The 21236-nt window shown below is 37.0% G+C and overlaps 2 protein-coding genes across 2 annotated transcripts in view; both read right to left on the bottom strand.

Annotated features, from left to right (window-relative positions):
* Nucleotides 1-2628, bottom strand: part of LOC124161949 (putative oxidoreductase GLYR1 homolog) — a 101664-nt gene extending 99036 nt beyond the window's left edge. Inside the window, exons 1-3 of the mRNA XM_046538225.1 lie at nt 2561-2628; nt 2423-2459; nt 1840-1925 (exon numbers count right to left, since the gene is read on the bottom strand). Of these exons, the coding sequence (XP_046394181.1) occupies nt 1840-1925; nt 2423-2459; nt 2561-2595 (158 nt within the window). The 5' untranslated portion in view covers nt 2596-2628. The remainder of the gene's footprint in view (nt 1-1839; nt 1926-2422; nt 2460-2560) is intronic.
* A 535-nt stretch (nt 2629-3163) lies between these two features.
* On the bottom strand, nt 3164-19823 carry LOC124161950 (MRN complex-interacting protein). Its single transcript, XM_046538226.1, has 5 exons — nt 19605-19823; nt 19459-19527; nt 16913-17084; nt 13326-13557; nt 3164-3557 (listed from the first exon to the last, which is right to left on the bottom strand). The coding sequence occupies exons 1-5, from the start codon at nt 19773-19775 to the stop codon at nt 3260-3262; spliced, it is 942 nt and encodes a 313-aa protein (XP_046394182.1). The 5' UTR covers nt 19776-19823; the 3' UTR covers nt 3164-3259.
* Between the last annotated feature and the right edge of the window lie 1413 nt (nt 19824-21236).

The following is a 21236-nucleotide window of genomic DNA, read 5'->3' as shown; positions in this document are numbered from 1 at the left end:
AAATCAGCTAATGGGGGCAATTAAAATCAAACATTTCCATGGAGCTAGCCATATAGAGCAGAAATTTGCTACTACTCAAATGGAAGTGAAATAATTTTTTGTGACACAGACTATATTTAAAAGACAAATCACTACTGTCTTCATAAGGCGAAACAACTGATGGCTTAAAGAATAATTTTTTCCATAATATTTATGAGAAATATTTAACACCAAACAATGAATATTATATCTAATGATAACCAATTATATTAATGATGACTTCAAAAAATAGGAAAACCATATAAGCCAGAGTCAATACATTGAACTTAATTAAGTGCTTGGGTACCAAGTAAGTTCACTAGAATTCACACGAAATTTCATTCATACAAGCACCAAAGGATGATGTTTATTACTCACTGTCTACAGTCGTTTCATATGTTACGGAAATAATGACTATGCCCATTGTTTAGAATTGTTCGCATACAAAAGATGGCACACGTGGAAAGTGCCTACATGCCAATTTGAAAAAGTAGCTCGTTCAACTATGGGGATGATTGAAATTTGAGATTTAAAGAAATGAAAAGAAAACTAGGGAGAGTGAAACACTGTACCAACATATGACGGCCAGCATTATTCCAACGGACAGTGTCAAACGAAAGGGTTATAGAATAAACTTGATTATGTATATATGATAAGGATATAATAGTAGAACCCATAGGCAAATTAAAATTAACTAACTGTAAAATTTTCTGAGCGACCTACAAGCAATATAAAATGTGTACCCCAGATGTGGGTGTTGCCCAACTTCACATTCCTGGTGGGGGAGGAAAGACCTTCAGGCTGGCCCTATGATTGAAATAAAGTTTCGAGGGGTACTCAACTGCACCCCTTCACCCTCATGACAACAACAAGAGCCATAGATTATTTCATTCTTATACTTTTCATACCAAATTCCTCTTATTTTTTGGTGACGGCTCAATTTTTTTTAAGATTAGGGATTGGAAAATATTCAACAAAATCTACAACTGGTTCCCCAACATGATCCAAAATTTAACATTCAACAAAAATCCTAGCTTATTAATTAGGACAATTCTCTGACTGGGCTTCAACAATGTAGGAATATTGCATTGTCTCTTTAAATAATAGCGCAAGAAAACCCTAAATGATATTTTGGTATGAATGGCAAATAGCTATACCAGTACAATATCTTCATCTACAATGATAAGCCGCGGTCTTAACACTTAGGTGTTGAACACTGTAATTGGACCATCTCATACCATATAGCAATATAAATCGCATCTAAGTTATACGAGTACTTCAAAACTACAACATATTGAAATATGAGAACCAGGAAGTGTTTTCTGCATTAAAATTACTATTCAAAATGACTGTAGCGAACACTGGTAATACTAAATATATTGGAAGTTGAAAAGCCTCCTACTTTTATTATACGGCAATGTCATAATTTAACAGGAACAAATTCAATTTCGTTGTAGAAAAATTACATAATAATGAAGTACAATTGCTGGTCTGGTGAAAGAGAAATATTTTTTCAATGCAAAAACACGTTCAAAATCATTCCGACGACTACGAACGGAATAACACTACAGCATCACAGTTGACTACAAAGACGGCGGCATTACTTGAAAAACAAACTCAACATCCGCTTTCTACGAAACGCAGCTATGTCAAACTAAGCGGGCGCGAAACAAAGTTGCACCCGCTTATGATATCGGGAGAGTCAGTCATTTATAGAAAGCTTAAGTTTTATACTATGAAAATCTCGCAATATGATTGGTGACACAGATGCTACAATAAAACACTTTCATTCATTATAAAGAATAGGTAATCTGTACTCACTAATTATTTGTTCCGAAGAAGAAAATCCAATGAAGCCTAGATTTCTTCGAGACCGGCCGCTTCAAGTCCTTCGTCGGGCTGGCGACCTGAAAGTAAGGGATTTATGTAGGAACAGAACACTGCTACAACAAGCAGAAAATAATACGTTAACGACTATCAGTAACACAAATATTGAGAAGAAATAGGACGCCGATTTATGATTAAAGGCTCAGGGAAGTAAATGAAATACGAAAAAATAATCTTATAATAGCAGAGAATCTAAATGAGCCACAGCGACAAGTCATATTTACATAAAATTCCATTGACAACACAATTCAACATAATCTTGCATGCCGCATATGGCCTTTTGAACAAAATGAAAATACGTTTACGGCTAAAATAGATGCTCCCGAGAGGAAGATGAAATTATAGTTTAATAAACCATGACACACGGAGATTTATGGTGTATCACACAATTATAGAATCATTAGTTAACGCCAACAGCCGAAAGCTGCTTCCTCACGATCATTCAGTTTACTTCCCGCTCGCGGGCTCACGCAGGCCAGCCCTACGCTGTGTTGAAAAGTGTAGCTTCACCACTTACCCGACCGGGCCACGGGGAGAACCCTTTCATTTTGGCCCTATAATAAACGAGGGAAAACACAATAAGATACACACATTTAATTGATCATTTCACAAAAATTAAAGTCGCCAACACCTTCAAAATGAATAGTTTACTTACCACACCAAATCACCGATCTTGAAGGACTCGTCCATTTCGGCCTCTCAAATTCAAGTGATAGAGTAGGTGGGAAAAGCGTCGTTTTCTGGTGGCGAAGAGTTCCAACAAGAGTTTTAAAACCAAAAATAATTGACCACAAAAAGAAATTTATTGCAGTGTAAAAAATTAGAATATTAAATTAAAAGTGATTTACAATAACTAAAAGGCTATTATAGGCAAATTTTTCTTAAAAATATATTTCCTAAGCTCAACTTTGGGCGAGTCATGCACGTAGTTCCTCAAATAACAACTGAGTGCAGAGATGTCACCACCGAACAGAAGCTGGCACCGAATTTCAAAATTACGAACATAACGAAACATTTACAGCTAATGTTCACGCTGACAAATCAATTACTTATGTCTGAAATCACCTAATGTTTCCAAGATCAGAAAAGTTACTCGATAGATAAACCAAATTCGCCCTTGTTTCCTGGCGATAAGAAGTGTTTCGGGATGGTGAGGGATATACGTGAGTAACCGTTATTTAGTTGGTGGACGCAGTGATTTTCCCTCTGAACGGATTATATTGGCCTAATTTGTTCGTCAAAGAAACTGGGTCCACAATTAACCATTCAAAAATAACTTTATTGAAATAATTTTATATACAGCAGGCAAAACAGAACAATGGTTTCATGCTACGATAGTTCCCCCAGTGAAACTTCACAATTTCAAAACTTCATCCAAATCGACACTCTCACTCGAGCAAAAGACTTTTTTGGAAGGTTTTTGGTCGACGTGCGGAGTATTTTCAGCCGAGAACTCTCTCTTCGTTCCTCGGACATCATGATTTCTTTTGGCAGTGCCACAATGAGAGACAGTCTTGCTATGAGTCTTTCCAACATGCTTGGAATCGGACCTGCGTTTGGAGGTAAATTTTTGTTCGTATTGGTGCCTTACACCAACGGAATCTTCTTCATGGCCATTGTCCAGTGGTAACCCTTGGGGATTCATAGGTGCACTGGAAATTAAAAAGAAACATAACAATATAAATTTACACATAGTACTACAATCGGTACCTACATGTTTTCCTTGGCTAGATAGAATTCTACACATCACAAGACATGGCTAATGTAGTATGTTGATTCAGAGATGGGAAAGCTAAATTGGCATCAAAATTGACATTAGAAACAATTTCCACATCCTTATCAGTCTCAAGTTGTGTATTCATCAATCCCATAACTCACCAATAAGCATATTTGAATTATCATAGATACTGAAAATGAACTATAAAGGGTACTAGCAATCAAACCACAGATCTATGACTTTCTGAGCCAATATGCACCTCTAGGTTAATCAATATTTTTTAAGTTTTCATGACACTATTAAATTGGGAGTATGTAGTTGGGAATAACCAAGGATTGATATGAACTTCATCACCAATCGTGCAACTTGAATAACAAAAAAAAATCACCATTGGCAATCTCTAAAAAAATGTGAAACAATAATAATGTATAAATAAAACTGTTTCAATAGAACTCAAAATCCAATTGAAATTTCTTACCAAAATTATCTCAATTTCAACCATGTCGTTCCTCTGAAACTAGGTACCAATTATTCATATGAATCCCATATTCAACTCATTGTTTAAGATTTTTTAAATACATTTTTGCTTCAGATGTTCGCATCGCGCTAAATTAATTAATTTTGATCTTCAAAAATGTTATTTAACACACTCAATGCTGAGAAAATTTATCGTAACGCACCGCCACGCGGAAAAAATATTTCGCAATAATATCAGATATTATGTCTTCCTTAATCGTATACAATCATACATAGTTCAAAATTATTAAAATTTGCACTATTAATAAATAAAATATTAAATATTATTATAAAATTATAATAATTATATTATTATAAAAATAAACCAAAAAATCTGCTGCAAGCAAACGTCTTGTATCCAGTCACAGGAGAAAACACATTGAGACGCTGGGCACAATTGCAGGGTCTAGTAGAAGACGCGGAGGCAGATGGCGGGCCGAGAAACCTAATGGGACCGATGCCTTGTATTCAAGGCATCCGCGTCCTAGGCTAGCGCGGGATGCCTTGAATTCAAGGCATCCGCATTGAGTGTGTTAAGCTATTATAAGATATATAGCCCATCCTGTTGTTTGACATCTTTCTATAAGGTTTTTCTAGTGGGATAATATTAGTCGCTCTTTCTCTAACTTAGAAGTACCAACATAGCAATGGCATGCATTTATCTAAAGCATGCAGCATGATATAAATAGTAGAATACTCATCTGACATTAACCTGTGCAGAAATTTGAAGACAATCCTTATACAACAGATTAATAAAACCCTTTGAGGCCGCTATACACGGTGAATGATCAAGCGAATGAAATCATTTGCCGTACATAATGGAAAATTTGTGAATGAACCGTCATTCGCAAATGATCATTCAGTGAAAATTAGAACCTGTTCTACTTTGCTTGCATGATCCCGTGAATGATGGCATGATCATTCACCGTGTACAGTGGCCTTAACAAACAACAGCCAAGTAAAACATAGGATTTGTATTCTATCATTCATGGCCATTAATACATCTATTCTTTACCCTCTAAATTAGAAGTGAAAGCTGCACCGTCATGAGAATAACATGGACATACCCACAACTTCATCCATAACCATACCTATTCAAATGTAGCCATCCAGAATGACAGTAATAACTTTATTATTGAGGAATATTAAAAAAATCTAAAATATCACTGTACATACAGCCATAAAGAGTCTGTAACTATATGTTTCCAACAGAATGTTAGTTTAGTTAGGAGAGAAGAACTCACCCCCGACTATGCCATAGATGTTAAAATGCAGCTTATTATACCAAAGGGGACCATTTTATTTCCCTGGCACACCTCATACTGTGAGATTTTTAGTAAGGTGTTTATTAAATTCACTTTTACAACACAAAAATATGCAAAGAAAACTCACACCCTCGGTTACTTTCTGAAAATTGTGATCCAGTAAAAGATACTTATATAAACCCTTTATTCATGGAGAGTTGCCAGTTTATTTTTATCGAGGTGTCCAAAATGTTCGGTGAAGCTTCAAACATGGGAACCTTTAGTCAGCAGATAAATGCTCTGTCCACTAATGCTGGCTCCAAATTCTGGCAGACTCCAGTTTGGGTGGGAGATTGGAGAGTACCAGAGATACACAACTCAGCAACATTTATTTACCATCACCTCAGAAGGACTTTCAGCCCGGAACCCTCAATGTCATCACCCTAAGTTTCCGTAAAAATAAATTGAATGCACTTTTTGACATTGAGAACAGGTTTTAGTCAAGGTATGGCTATGTGGATTACAATGCTGCCAAAATCAAGGCTCCACAGTTTTAATGCGATCATATTTGAAAATAGTTTAATAGTTCTTTTTCTGCAAAAGATAAAAGTTTGAAACTATGTAATAGTATGTACAGCAAAGATGACTAGACAGCACACGCTTAAATTTAATTGTAAATAGATCATCCATGCCTGAGGTATGAGCTGTCAAAGTTGGTGCTTTTCCAGGAAAACTTTTTTCCTTGCAACCACAAAAAAATGCATTTCCAAATTAAAAATGTGATCTGAGCTGAGTTCAACAAAGAAATTATGGTGCAAATAATTTGTCTGTACCCTTAACTATTTGGTTATTCATAACCATACTCAAGTCTACAAGATATTGGAGCAAGTGGTAGGGCACCACACACTCCACCATAAATATCAGCAACTCACAGCTTTCATACTACAATTTTCATTTTATTGAGATAAATATTTATTCCAAAAAAGGAAGGAATTGCTATTTACTTTCCTGAGTAACATAATCAAATAAAATTTAGTAAAAATATTAACAAAAAATCTCCATGACAAAGGTATCAACAAGCTAGATGGCGTGATGCTGAGGATATGTACAAATACAGCAAATGAAGTACATAATCTTAACAGACATTAAAAAAAATAAATGGATCTCTCCCCTCAAAGAATCGACCAAATAAATAAAATTTCTTTCTCTAATGCAGTTTCAACATACCACAACAATTGGCAAACCAAAGAAGGGACATCATGCAGGGTTAGTCAGGAAATCGCACTTTCTGTAGTGGAAGATTAATCCCCACCTCTCTCATTGGCTTCAATTGATTACATAATCAAACAGTAAATGACCAATTTTTGCATACAGTCCTTGCATAATATTATATATGTATATAATACACCTGCTATATATATAATAGCAGGTGCCTATCTTCATTAAATATTACCAATATTTTCATTGTATCTCACTTTTCATGACTTTTATTTTTGAAAATCCCAGAAATTCATTTTCCAGCCCCAGCAAAATGAATGGCACAAACTGGACCATGATCCTCTTCAACTGGAAGAGGATGTGGACTACAGTCTGGAAACCTTAGCAATTACATTACTGCTAAGATACCAAATCAAAAGTTACAATTAAATGCAATTAGAGAAAAACTGCTTAAACACCCATACAATTTTACTAATCAAAGTGATTTAATGAAATAATTTACCTTATTGACGAGTTTTACAGTGCAACCTCGATAAAACGACACCCCACGGTGCACCAATAAACACTCGTTATAGCGAATTGTCGCTTTACCGGAGGTGGAGCAAATAATAGCCAATATATATACCTGTTGCGAACAGTTATACAGGAACAGAGTGGTGCGGTGATAGATAAATTTCTATCTGATAAACGTAAGCATAAATCCAGACGAAAGGTGATGATTATTTGCATCACTAAATTTCCTTACTCAAACAACGACTAATTGTTTGGTGTTTTCTTGGCCATGGTGTCTGCCATCAAATGCTTTCTATTCATGCAACTCATGGACGTGCGGGTATGCTGACGACTGCTTTATGCCGCCCGAGGAACAAAAGAAGATTCGCGAATGCTAACGCCACAATATTTTCACAAAAATTAACTACTTATTTATCAAACGACAGTTTACCACATAAATTTGAGACTGAGCACTCCATTAACTTCATTTCTAACAGATCGCTAGCAATTACAGAGATTAAGTAGTCTTGATGTAAGTTTTTCCGGCGATGAAACCCTCGCTATGGCGAGAGCCAACACCAAAAGGGCCTCGTAAAAACGAATTTTTTAACACGCTTATTATAGGGTCAATTGACGGTGCATCGGCTATATCTCGTAATAACGGGGGTATCGCTATAGCCCATACTCGCTTTAACGAGGTTCCACTGTACTTGTCTAGGAATACAAGAGTTACGTAAAGATCAAATGGACAAAATATAGGCAGAAAAAAGAATAGCTTCTGAGTCTGAAGAAGAAAGAAGCTATCTGCTAGATGGAGAGATACAGGACTTAGGTATAGTTTGGTGTTTACTGGATATGGTTAACGACCGCTTGAAACTTTTTGTGGTTAAAGTGTCTCAATACTTTCAAGATTATCTTTCAAATCAGAACTTCCTTAGGGTGAAGTTCGAGAAAAATTTCCTGAAAAAAATCACCCCACTGAAGTACCAACCTTAATGTTTTTTTACCAAAATAAAAAATCTAGTCTCAGGGAATTTGTCATCCTATTGTTTGGATGCCATTTTGGAGCATATGAAAAACATTCGGGATTGAAAAGCTGCCAGATATGCATCCTGAAGGACACAGAAGAGAGGTATGAGCAAATACAGCAGGATAAAAGTTAGCTTTGACAATGGAATGAGAAAAATTCACCTTAGACATCCAAGGGTCTTATTTCAAGGGTGGACCAAAAACTATCGGTACCACAACTTAGAAACGAACTATTAAGTGATGTATGTATTTATGAAATTGTAGAGATTTCACACAAGGCTGGAGGGCTACCAGTATATTATGGAACGTGTTCCTTGAAAACTGTAGCGGCTGGTGATTTTAGCAGCCATATTATACTGTTAAAAATTTTGAAAAATGTTTTAGAGTTACATACACCACCCGTAGAATCCCTGGTGCACAGCCGTCCCTGAGAGAGTATGTTTAATGATACGTATGGATATCGTGACTCTCCATAAACAAAAACTTCCAGTGATTGTTGATTATTATTCAAGATGCCTGGAGGTGATGAGGATAACAACTACTACAGATGCTGCAGTCTTTGAAAAATAAAAGTAACTTTTTCCAAATTTGGTATTAAGGCCGTTTTACACGGGGCACGGAATTGCACAGGTTAGAGCTGCATAAATTTCTAAAATGGTGTGGAATTTCTCGAATACATGAACAAAATGAGAACAGGGGCTATTTTGCCGTCTCGCATCCACGCATTCTCGCATGTGTTCTAGCAATTCACCGCTTTACATGATGCAATTTTGATTGCACCTTCGCAGTCAGATTGCGTAATTCCGTGTATCATGTAAAACGGCCTTTAGAGAAGTTGTGCAATCTGAAAAAAAGGCAACAGTTCAGACGAGAAATGTTAGAATTTGCTTAAGAATACGGATTTTGGTTATTAACAAGACACCAATGCTATCAAGAAGCAATGGCCAATTAGAGTTAGCAGTGAAAATAGTTAAAAACATTCTACTTCAAGAGAAAGACCTTTCGGGCTACTCATCTACACGTCAACACCCGTGGAAACTGGATATGGCCAAGATGAGCTACAAATAGGGAGAAAACTATGCAGAAACCTTCCTAATTCTTCCGTCTAATTACATAATGCCATCGTGGGTGAACCTGCAAGAGCGCACGGGAAAGATGGAGATAAAGAAAGTGACGGTGATGGATAATTACAATTGGTTGCCAAGGTGTGCAGCTAAAGGACTCCACTGCCTAAAATGCTATAATAGGCATGACACCACATTGCATAGCTTGAAACAGGAAATGAGAGGCCAAATACCAGAGGTAAATTGCAAGTTCTTGAACCATCTACAGCAATCAGAAAGAGTGGGCAGGGAAAATACAACAGCATCGTCCCCTCCTTGAACTAAGTTCAACTCATGTACTCAATGAAATTTTCCAAGTTGATTGTTTTAAGGACTGCATTTGTTCCCATTTTTCACCTTGAAGGGAAAGTGAATTCCATTCATGTATTAATGGATTGGACAATTTCAGAAGAAGCAGCAAAGCATTTCAATTTGCCTCACTTTCCTTATCATGGTTCACTTTTGGGACTGTCGAAGACTTATATACAAGGGCATAAGACTTGGGTTCAGAGTACCCTTTCACCTCGCCATTCTCCCAATATTATTTTAATAGTGCAAGCTGTTGTTTTGCTGATGACATAGCAGATACACAGAAGGATTAGAAGATGACATTGACAAATATGGAAAGGATAATGGCCAGATATCAGCTGAAAATCAACAAAAAGAAGATAATAGAATGCAGCAAGAGAGAGGAGTCTAAGACAAAAATCAACCTAGGAAAGCGTACGCTAGAAGAGGTGAAATAGTTTCCTTACTTGAGATGCCGAATTACCAATGATGGATGAAGCAAGAAATAAATACCGCATTTCTCCGAATATAGTCCCCCCTTTACTTTTACCACAGGCATTTTTGGAAAAAAAGGAGGGACTATATTCAGACAAATACAGTAGTTAGTAGAATAGTGCAGGCAAAGAGGGCTTTCTACAAAAAGAAGAATCTTCTTACAGCTGAGAGTACAAACATAGAAGTAAGGAAACAATTAATCAGATGCTACATTGTGGCACATTTCCCTATGGAAGTGTGACTTGGACGTTGACAGGTGCAGAGAAGTCAAGGGTGGGAGATTAGAAATGTGATGCTACCGAAGAATGATGAAGATGAAGTGGATTAACCAAGTTAGTAATGAGGAAGTGTCGAGAAGAGTTGAAGAAAAGAGAAGTCTTCTACAACTCTTAAGGAGACTATGGCACAACTTAGGCGGCCACATTAAGAGAAATGATGGCCTGATGAAAACAATCGTTGAAGGACAGGTAGAAGGCATTGCCCCGAATGAGTTACATATTGCAGGTTATATAGGATGTTAAAGAGAAGAGATACGTTACTATGAAAATACTAGCAGATAGGAGAGAGGAAAGGAGACCAGGGTCAAACCAATCTTAGGATTGTTGACTAATTTTGATGATGAAGCTATGTATCGTTTTACCAAGTATTACAGGACCATTTCCAAGCGTAATGCTTCCCTCAGAGGTAAGGGATGAATTTTCAGGCCTTCTATTGGTGGATCCATCATTTGATGAGCCTGCTAATATGGAAATACTATTGGGAATAGATTTGTACAGTATATTTCACACAATGTGGGAGTAAAAGAAGGTCCCACCAGTCCTAAAATATGTTTGGTTTCTAATGGTTTTTCTTGGAGAAATTTAGACGAGTCACTTAACAAACTACTTATGGTTGGCCATAAGCTTCACATGGATAAATTATAAATATATATATTGCTTGGATTCCACTTACACAACGTTGTATTTGTGTCTGATATCACAGAAATGTATAAAAAGAATTTAGTTTGCCTTGAGTATCATTTATTCAAAATATTTGGTATCACAAATGTTCGAGAGCATAGCAGTGTTAACAACTGAACACTCTTACATAAGAACTAACTTCACCGTTTTTAGCACTTAGTAATCCAGAATTTATGATTAGGTGTCTGCAGGTCAGATGTAAGAGATGGGGGCTGCTCCCTCCTAGCCTTGCTTACCTAACGCCCTTAGTAGATTAAGAAGGGTGCATTAGAGTAGGCAGTGGCTTGCAGCATTCATTATTGGCTTGACACACAAACAATAAGCAGTCATTGTTGCTCTCAAAAATAAATTTTTTTCTCGCAGTTAATTATAAGCCACTACCATTTCATATTGGTGCAAGGCAAACCTAGTTTTAGGACGAAGGCCTTGCATTACAAGATCATCATGTCCCTCTCTACCTGCTTGTTTGTGGCAGCATTTTGGTGATTTGTATGCTGAGTGGGAATTCCCTTCGACAATTCATTCCAGTTGTGTAACAAACTTACTGTCGGCATCAAAATGCTGTGCCGCTGTACTTTGCAAATTTATATCTGAACTTCAGCACATGCCATAATAATGAATAATAAGTCATTTTAAAGAAAATTTTATTCTAAATTCTGATTTACTTGCAATTTTCCTATGATCTGAAAACACATAATTTTTATGTAGTATAGATTACATATGGCATTAAAAAAATAGTGAACTAATGCTGTGTTGCCACGTCTTGCATGCGAAATTTTGCTTCAAGGTAACTGGCACTGGCGTGGTGGAGCCCTGTTTGGCAACATGACATTAATAGACGTTATTGACATTCGCAAATATCATAATTTTTATAGGTTTTGGATCATAGAAAATTTTAAATTAAAAAGTGTTTCTATTAATTTTCTTTTTTCTTATGGGGTAAACTGTAGGACTAGATAATATTTAAACATTTTAGTTAATTTACAACAAAATATGCATTCTAAAAATACGCTAAGGCCATTTTGTTATTCCACATAAATGTTTTCAACTTACTGTGAAAGATGAATGTTGTAGACGAGGTAGTCCCTAGGTTGAGGTACAAAGTTCATGAAGTTGACAAAACGGCTAATTTTATGGTGCACAGAGACATTTATTGCACTGGCGCGTCTACATTTTTTAATTTTTCATAAAAAAATAAATCAGAATTAAGAATAAAATTTCCATTAAAATGATGCATTATTCATTATTTTGGCATGCACTGAATATATAGATTAATAGCCAGATATAAATTTGCAAAGTACAGCGGCACATCATTTTGACGCTGACAGTAGTAGGGGTCGATCACTCCCTGATGGAGGTGTATAAGCATATCACAAATGGATCGTAAGGAAGACATACCCTCCATGTTCCCTGATGCTGGGATAGATTGGAAGCAAAATCCTCGCCTCCCCGCATTTTGGAGGTTTAAGGGAGATAGGAATTAAATCAGTAAAGTTACACCACAGAATAATTCATAGACATGCCTAAAATTTTGAAGAGTATTCCACACTCTTTTGCTGGATAGAAGCGGTTTGAAATTTGCGACCATATTTCAACTATCAGCTGACGTTTCCAAAATCTTGATACCTAGCCATTTCATAATTTCTCAGCAAATCCTAGACTTGCAACATGCTGACCCTCGAAGTCAAGATTCAGCTGCTTCTTAATCCACTTGGTGGATGCTAGTTGAGCAAATAAAGAATAATTTTTGGCAAAGATGGTTGAAAGATAATTTGCAAACACTGCAACAACAAGGAAAATGGTCCTCAAGTTCAGGCCAAAATGATATATTTAGTAAGTGAGCTGAATTTGCTAGCGTCATGTTGGTGTATGGGTAGGGTCAAGTAATGTTTTTCATATTTGGCTGGGATTACCTGGGCAGTGAAGTGAAAAACTTTGTTAGGGATAGTAAAGAGGCCCGTTGTATAATTAGTGCCTCTCCCCATCTTCGGATAATTATCAGTACATTGCATTACCTTAAATATTAGTGCAAGCTGCTGTACAGTTTATCGTATCAAAACGTGCATTATAGAATTTACCCTTTCCTTGGGCTATGTATTTATGTACTTTCATTTATTTCTCTGGTGGTGGGTCCCTCCAGCATGAAGCTATTCGGGATCCTTCCCTTTCCCTACCCAAATCTTGGTTATTGTTTACAGTGTATTAGATTAACTTTTAAAATTGCTGGCATGTATTTTTTCCTCAGCCAAGGAGGTTAAATTTATATTAATTATTGAACCAGGGTGTGAATCTTGTTTAAATTCAGGTGGGTGGGGTATGGTAGTTAGGGTCAGATGTCACACCAAATGTAAAGTTTTACCATGCATTAGATTCAGTCATGTGTTCTGCTTTGCGCTTTGTCTTGCCACAGGCTGAGGTACTGGAATCATTATCCAGATAATCTGCCCACTTGCTGCTTAATTTTGTTCTGTTCCTCGAATGAGTGTTTACTGGTTCGTAGGACTCTTCCTCTTCTGAATCACTCTCTGAATTCTCTGCATCATTTTCCAGGTACGATGACCATTTGCTGGTTGACTTGGACGTGCTTGATGCTGAGGAGAAAAATGTAAAATATCAGTGTAAACAGGTTATAACATTACTATTAAACATGCGTGTAATTTAGCTAAGCAATAGCAGATTATGGAAAGTCTGAAAAATTGATCTTTTGGGGGTAAATTTCCTAGCTGAAAAATGTTGCAGAACTTACTCAAAATAAGGCATAGAAAAATTGAGACCTCTATAACAATCCTTGATTCTTGCTCAGCTTTTATATCACCAGGGTAGCAGTGGGCGTGGGCTATATACTTTGTGAGCTTCTGAAGAATCTAGGGAGGGATGGTAAGAAAAGGTTTTTCGAACTAGTACACAGGATCTATGAGGAGGGATGTTGATTGGAATATTTTGTGAATACTGTTCTAATTACATTACCAAAAAAGATGAAAGCTGTGGAATGAGGATATTATAGGACTATTAGTCTAAAATCGCATTCAGCAAAAGTGGTACTGAGGATATTGAACTGACCAATGGAGGCAAGGGCAAACAAGTATTTGGGCAAAGAACAGTTTCGTTTCAGAAAAGGGAAGTCAACTCTTGATGCAATAGCGATAATGAGATCCCTTGTGGTTCGGAACCTAAAATATAACCACGACATGTATGCCTGCTTCGTGGATTTCAAAAAAAGCATTTGATAGAGTGAATTGGGTCAAATTAATGGATATTCTCAAGAAAATTGGTGTATATTGGAGGGATAGGTGACTGATTCGTAACCTGTATATGGCCCAGACTGCGCAAGTGAGGGTAGTGGATGGAGAATCTGGGTGGGCAAGCATTGGCCGTGGAGTGAGGCAAGGCTGTCCTCTATCGCCACAGCTTTTTAATAAATATGCTGAAGAGATGGTAAGGGATGCGTGGGATGAGTCAGAAGCTGGAGTAAAAGTGGGAGAAACGATGTTTGAATCCATGCGGTTCACGGATGATCCGGTGTTGATTAGCCAGTCATTGAGGGAACTGCAGGCTCTAGTGAATGTGTTAGGCAAGCAGTATGGGATGAGGATTAATAACAAGAAGACCAAGGTCATGTGGTTTTGTAAAGCAACGTGAGCGAGGAATGTGAGATTTAAGATATAAGTAGGAGGGGAAAAACTTGAGTAGGTAGAGCAATTCAACTATAAAGGCATCACATTAAAGGAAAAAAGATACAGTAGTAAGGACATTAGGAGGAGAATTGCATTAGCAAAGGAGGCATTCATGAACAGGAAAGAGCTTACAGAGGATTATTATGTAAGAGTATAAAGAAAAGGTTAGTAAAGAGTTTGATCTGGAGTGTAGATCTTTACGGTGCAGTAATGTTGACACTTAGGAAGGGGGACGAGAGAAGACTGGAGGCCACCCACCATCACATTTAAGACTGGAAGCATTCAAAATGTGGGTGTGGCAAAGAGTGGAGAGGGTGAAGTGGATGGAGAGGAGGAGGAATGTGGGTGAGGAGAGGCAGCTGTTAGATGAAATACAGAGGAGACAGAAGGTATGGATGGAGCGAGTACTTAGCGGGGAGAGGATATTGGAAAGTGTTAGAGGGCAGGATGCTAGGTAAATGAGGGAGAGGAAGGAAGAGAATAGGATTTTTAGGTACAATGAAAGGGAGTAGGCCTCATGGTGAATTGAAGAGGGAAGTGCTTGACAGTAGGGGAGGCTCCCAGAATGCTTCATAAGTACTCCATGTAAACCTAACTTAATCCGTAGAATACTATAATAATAATAATAACTTAGGGCTTCTTGTGATTAATCCTCATGCCATATTCCTCATATCATTTGTTCTACCAATGCACATAACCCTTTCTCCAGCTGGCTAAATAATGCCTGATCATCCACGAACTTCACTGATCTAAACGAGGTTCTCCTTAACTCCTGCCTCTAACATTAACCCACACCTCCCTTACTCCCCTATTCTCTTTCTTGTAACTAGTTTTTTCTTTTTGTCTCCCTTTCTGCCAGGCATGTCTGCTCACTTTCTCTATCAAACTCTCCCTCTCTCCTTTCCCCGTTTTTATCACCCTATCCTTTAGCTGGGCGTATAATCAACATTCTGGTCTTTAATGCGTACTGACAGCCTATCGTTATCTGGGTGTTACCAATAGCAAAATTACAATGTTCCTCACCTTTCTGAGTCTCCTCAGTCATTTGAGGGTTAGGCTGCATCTCATGAACACAAGGTTGTGATCTGAACCATCATCTGTCAACTGAGTTGAGTTTTTCACACTGCTCTGAAACATGTCTCACCATGACATAATCTCTCTATCTGATATATCCCTACATCCACTCGACTCTTCCGTGTATAGCTCCACCCATAGGGATGTTTGAACCATGTGTGTGAGATGAATAACCTGTTCCTTTAGCAAAATTCTACTTCTACCTCTTCCATGTCCAGCTTCCTGTTTAATACCAAAGCTACCCCTCGTTGAATTTCCCCCAACCACTTTACGTAACCCTGAACCCATCACTCCAGTTATCAACACTATCCTTTAATTTCAGGATGGGTCAGGTTAGATGAGTTTCCCAGGCTCATTTATTTATTACAAAACCACCGAATACAGCACATGTTGGCCATTATACACCGGGGTGTTCAACAAATTTAAAAATTACACGTGCACGAAAAACCATACAACCTACCCTGGTGGGACTCGAACTGTCGACCTCATGTTTGGCAGGCAAGAACTTTACTCCACTGTCACCAAGGCCAGAAATTTGATTTAGTACTTCATGTCTTCAGGGATGAGATTAGTTGGTTGGATTTCCAATGACCATTCCAACGGTTTTTACAGGACACCATCACGTGGACTACCTTTTGTCTGTTTCCTACCCTTCAACCTATTTGGTATCGCTTCCCTTACTGTTGCCCAACTGTGAAATACTTGTGCCAATGCAGCTCTACGGGTCGTTGGAATGAACAAGCCTTTCTACCAAGACAAGATTGTAGCCTAAGGAAAAGGAGTGGCCTCAATAGGTAGAAACCTTGTCATGTAATTATAAGGTAGTTTTAAAATAAATTTAACTGCTTTGATAAATGATCCATGCATTGACTCATGGGTTCTTCCAGGATAGATTAGATGCTCCTCCATTTTCAATGCATCTGGATTCATATGGTAACATATATAATTTTTCTATATTTTAGTTTCACAGAGTTATCCCTAAGTAATGCCCAAAAATCTACTGAGGAGATTTTTCTCTCTTAACTTATGGACTTATGTCATCCTGTTCACCTTAGGTTCATTACAAAGACTTATGATTAATCAACCCAAATCTATTGCAAAGTTTGGCCACCCAGCAATAAACTCTAACCAATGAACTACTTTCCACATATAAAATGTCTTAAAAGGAAGTTGAAATAATACACAAACTTGCACGTACCATTTCCAGAAGCATCTCCTTCTGTGCATTCCAAGCTGCTGTTCGCTTCTATGTCTTCGCTATCGTTTGCATCCTCTTGCTCTGCCCTAACAGCTGCCTCCTGAGCTGCCCTCAAACTGTTTAACCTCTGTACATGTATTCTGCAATCCTTGCTGCTGCCTTCACCATATATCTGAGAAAAATTGTAACGCAACGACAAAAATGAATATAAATGAATCAAGCACTGAGAACAGGCATGTTGTCATGAAGAGATGAAAATGATTTAAAAACACTGATATGATAACCTAAAACCATAAATATAGTTAATTTTTTCACTGGGCATAAACCCATAATGCCTCGGAAAAATAGAGGCACAGTGGTTAGCATGCTTAAATCTCTTTTCAAAAGCTGCAGGCTGAATTTCTAGTGTATCCAGAAAATTTATTTGGAATTTTGCAAAATTAAATTTATAACATACTAAAATGGAAAACCTGATGTAGGATGAAAGATTTGAACTCATGCCATAAAGGTATTAAGAATTAAGATCCATAATATAAATGAAAAAAAAGCAAAAAAATGACTAATGATACAACCTGGGCACTTAGAGACTAAGTTCAGTTTGTTACCAGGTTATTAAAAGGAGAAAAAATCTGTAAATAGGTTCAAGAAACCGCATAATAAAAAAATCATATTATCGCACAGATGTTGTCCTGATATCTCAGATTTCACTTAATGCAAGCCCAAAGAGGTTAGCCATTCTTGTTACTACTGCTGGTGTCAGGCTCTTTCCCTCAATCATTTATTCCAGGCGTAATTACCTCCATTACACCCCACCAACCCAGACTTAATGGCATGTATGATTTCCTTTGTAAAACCAAGAGTAATCTCTGGTTCATGATGTAAAAGGCAGGTGTAAAAATATTGTCAGATGAGTTAATATAATGGAGTAATTAATCAAACCAAACAATATTCTATGCATAATTTGGAAGGCACCAACATGGATTCAAGCATTAAGCTCCGATGGTATGATGAAAGATTACCAAAAATCACCAATGGTTAACCCAAAATATCGATAAGGAATCTATCATCAAATTATCATGCAAGAGTAAAGTTCACTAAAGCAACTGTGGTCCTGCAATGTGATTTGTAATGGGAAACCACAACATTATCCTACCAAGAAAATCCAGCCATACATTCAAATACTGTGAATAGTACAATTATAGTCGTTTGCTAAATGGATAATATTACAAAATAATACAGTACGCTCTTTGCAAAGAGTGCTTCTAATAAAAACCTCTCACTCGCAGATGTATTTGCTTAGACTAAAATGTCCCCGAGAGTAGTTTGACTACGGCATAATGGGAAATATTCCTGGTAAAGTTTTCTGCATAAAAATACCCAGAATCATCCCTTCAGGAGAGTACTTGTAAAGGTACACCAGTCATAGACAGGTCCGTTAAATACAGGTCAAGGACATGGAACATACATAATATTTGCATTCCCAAATTTATGGAGTATGAAATACAATATTTTAATACAATATATGAAATTAGGCAGCTCTAACTATGGTTTAAATTCACTTAATAGTAGCATACCTTTGGACCAAAGAAATGAGAACATTGATAAACAAGCTTATATCAAGGCAAATTAAGGCATTTCACTAAATTTCCAACTGAGGATGTAAACAGTTTCATCATACAATATCTCATACGAGTAGTGTTGGTGGAACTACAAGGCTAAGAAATGATTAATTCATGATATGAATAAATATTATCATTGATATTAATGGTCCAAGAATCTATACCCTGAGGAGAGAGACTGAGGATAGGCTACAGAAGTCAGTGATGTGGAAATAATACATGAAAATGGAGAGGACGAATGGTTGAAGAGGAAACACACAAGGAATTGCACGTCATCAGAAAGAGGAGCAAGAAAGCTATGATATATTTTCAAGAAAAAGAGCAGATAGACTACTTGGGTGGCGCTAAAATATTGAAGACTGGTTGAGAAAAATAGGATTTTTGACGAGAACAAGGAATGTGGACTATAGGAATCGTAAGGATGCATTGAATATGAGATTAGGAATCGTTAGGATGCATTGAATGAGAATACAACCGCGGGACAGGGGCCATCAGCTTTAAAGCACTCACGTTAACGGGTAGATGGACTGAATACAAATAACTGCGCATCGTACCTACATAGATACATCAATAAATGGCACTATTACTAAGTGTATGCATAAAAAAATTCTCTTCCTCGAATTTGCAGCTCACGTGGCTACATATTTTCTTATTTTCTGCGTGGACCGATCATTTAAAAACACGTGCAATGTATCAAAGGACTGAAGAAGCTGGGATTACTTGAGAAGAAAAGCATAACATGAACACACTTACCTCATCGAAAAATTATACACAGTTTGAAGATGAGGTTAGTAAACACCTCGTTGTGCTTCAACCGAAAAAATGCAGCTGATTATTTATGAAAAAATCTTATTGTAGTTTAACGTTTACACTGCTGTTGTAATAGCTGCGTTTTCGTATAGAGCCAAGCATACGGCCACACCGTACCTGCATGAATGATTGCTTCTCTCCGCACAGTTTGCAGGACCACCGGTTACTTTTCTTCTTTATTTGGACCTAGAGTATGGAAAATTAAATATCATGCAAAATAATGGCACAGTCTTTTCGTAAACAGGACAAATACAAATTCTTACTTGAAAAGTCTGGCACTTAAAACATTTCAGCGCTTGAAAAGTTTGAGCCATTTTATCAGGACGGTATAAGGGCGGATATTTAATAGCTTCTTCGAATAATTTAAAATGATCGAATGGCAAAGACAATGACTGAAACTTATGATAACAAGCGAAAAATCTAAATATTAGCATGCGTGGGAATTCAAATTGCACGTGCAAAACAAAGAAGTGCAGAAAAGCGATTGATAACAAAAGCGCGTAGTTCGGCACAGCAGTACGAAAAGGAGGGAAAATAAGTACATTCGAACTGAATTAGAACACAACGAAGGACATCAGGAAATAGTAATAATCCTGGGTTTAACAAAAATATAGTGGTAATTATTGGGCTTTAAACGCTCTGATATAGTAAATTATTTAAAATTTATGCGGTGTGGTCTATTAATTGAAAATTATATAGGCTTCATCATCTCTGATCAAGGATTTCATTGCGGGACACCCGTATTCAGTTCCTTTCATCGAGTCCTTAGCCATTTTGAATCTAATCATGAATAATCGCAATTTATTGCTGGCAAATGTTTTAAAATGTGAAGAAGTATTATTTCTTTATATCCAAGACTTATAAGCAACGGAGAAATTGTGATCAATTGTATTGGAAGACTTCTGGGCTTCCATCTGAAGAAATCACCATGAATTGTCGGGATCCAATCATCCAAAACTTATTGGGTCTCAGATAACACCCTAAAAGGTAATATATAATATTTCTTGTTCCCATCACATACAGATGGAATTGGATTTTCGTTAGTGAATATAACTTTCTTTAGAGAAATTGGAAAAATATTATAGCTTCCCAGTTACCAATGAAGAAATATTTGCGATGGCTACTGACGATCATGTGGCTCGAGATACTTCGACAAGACTCAGCCTGGTCTCCATCATCATTTCAATTCTCTAAAGTAATTACATCAAACTATTAAGTTTTGGTCTTCATATGTATTCTCGTCACGGTAACTTAATCGAGTAATCAATAAGCATTACTGTACTTGAAAACATACTAAAAAGTAAGTGGCTATTGAGGGTGAAAATTACACGATATTTATGCTCAAACAGTGCAAATTAAAAATATTGAAGGGATATTTATGCATATGGTATCTAGGAGGATTTTATTGAAAATTATACAGTAATAATTCCTACAAAGATGCAATTACTGTTTTTATATTCTCATGCTGGTAAATTGATCTCATCACTCGGTACTTATAATCAATAAGTATGTATACGGAATCTATCTATACAGAGGAAGGATTTAGCTATTTTTGAATTGGAAAATATGGCTTTTGTTATTAGTTTTTCAGAATTATGTCGTTTTCTTGAAATGAGACTTTTTAATCAATGAAATTTTATTGAATATATGTTAATTTAAGAAATAAACTTGATGCTGAGAAGCGAAGAACGACGTTTTCCTATGTTTTGTGCTTTAGTATGTAATCTCGGTTTTGAAAATGGAGGGAGACTGTTAGCATTAAGGAAAATGCGAGGAGTAGCTTTAGAATTTGGTTCATAGATGGCAGCGTTGGTCTTAAACCCAGATTTTCCTTGAAAACCAACCCGTCCGGTTTTGTAGTTGCCATTTTTACCGCTGAGGCAGTGAGCGTCGCG

Source organism: Ischnura elegans, chromosome 7 (assembly GCF_921293095.1).
Source record: "Ischnura elegans chromosome 7, ioIscEleg1.1, whole genome shotgun sequence".
Lineage (NCBI taxonomy): Eukaryota > Metazoa > Arthropoda > Insecta > Odonata > Coenagrionidae > Ischnura > Ischnura elegans.
Note: the sequence above shows the minus strand (reverse complement) of the source record. Positions and strands in the feature narration are given on the sequence as shown.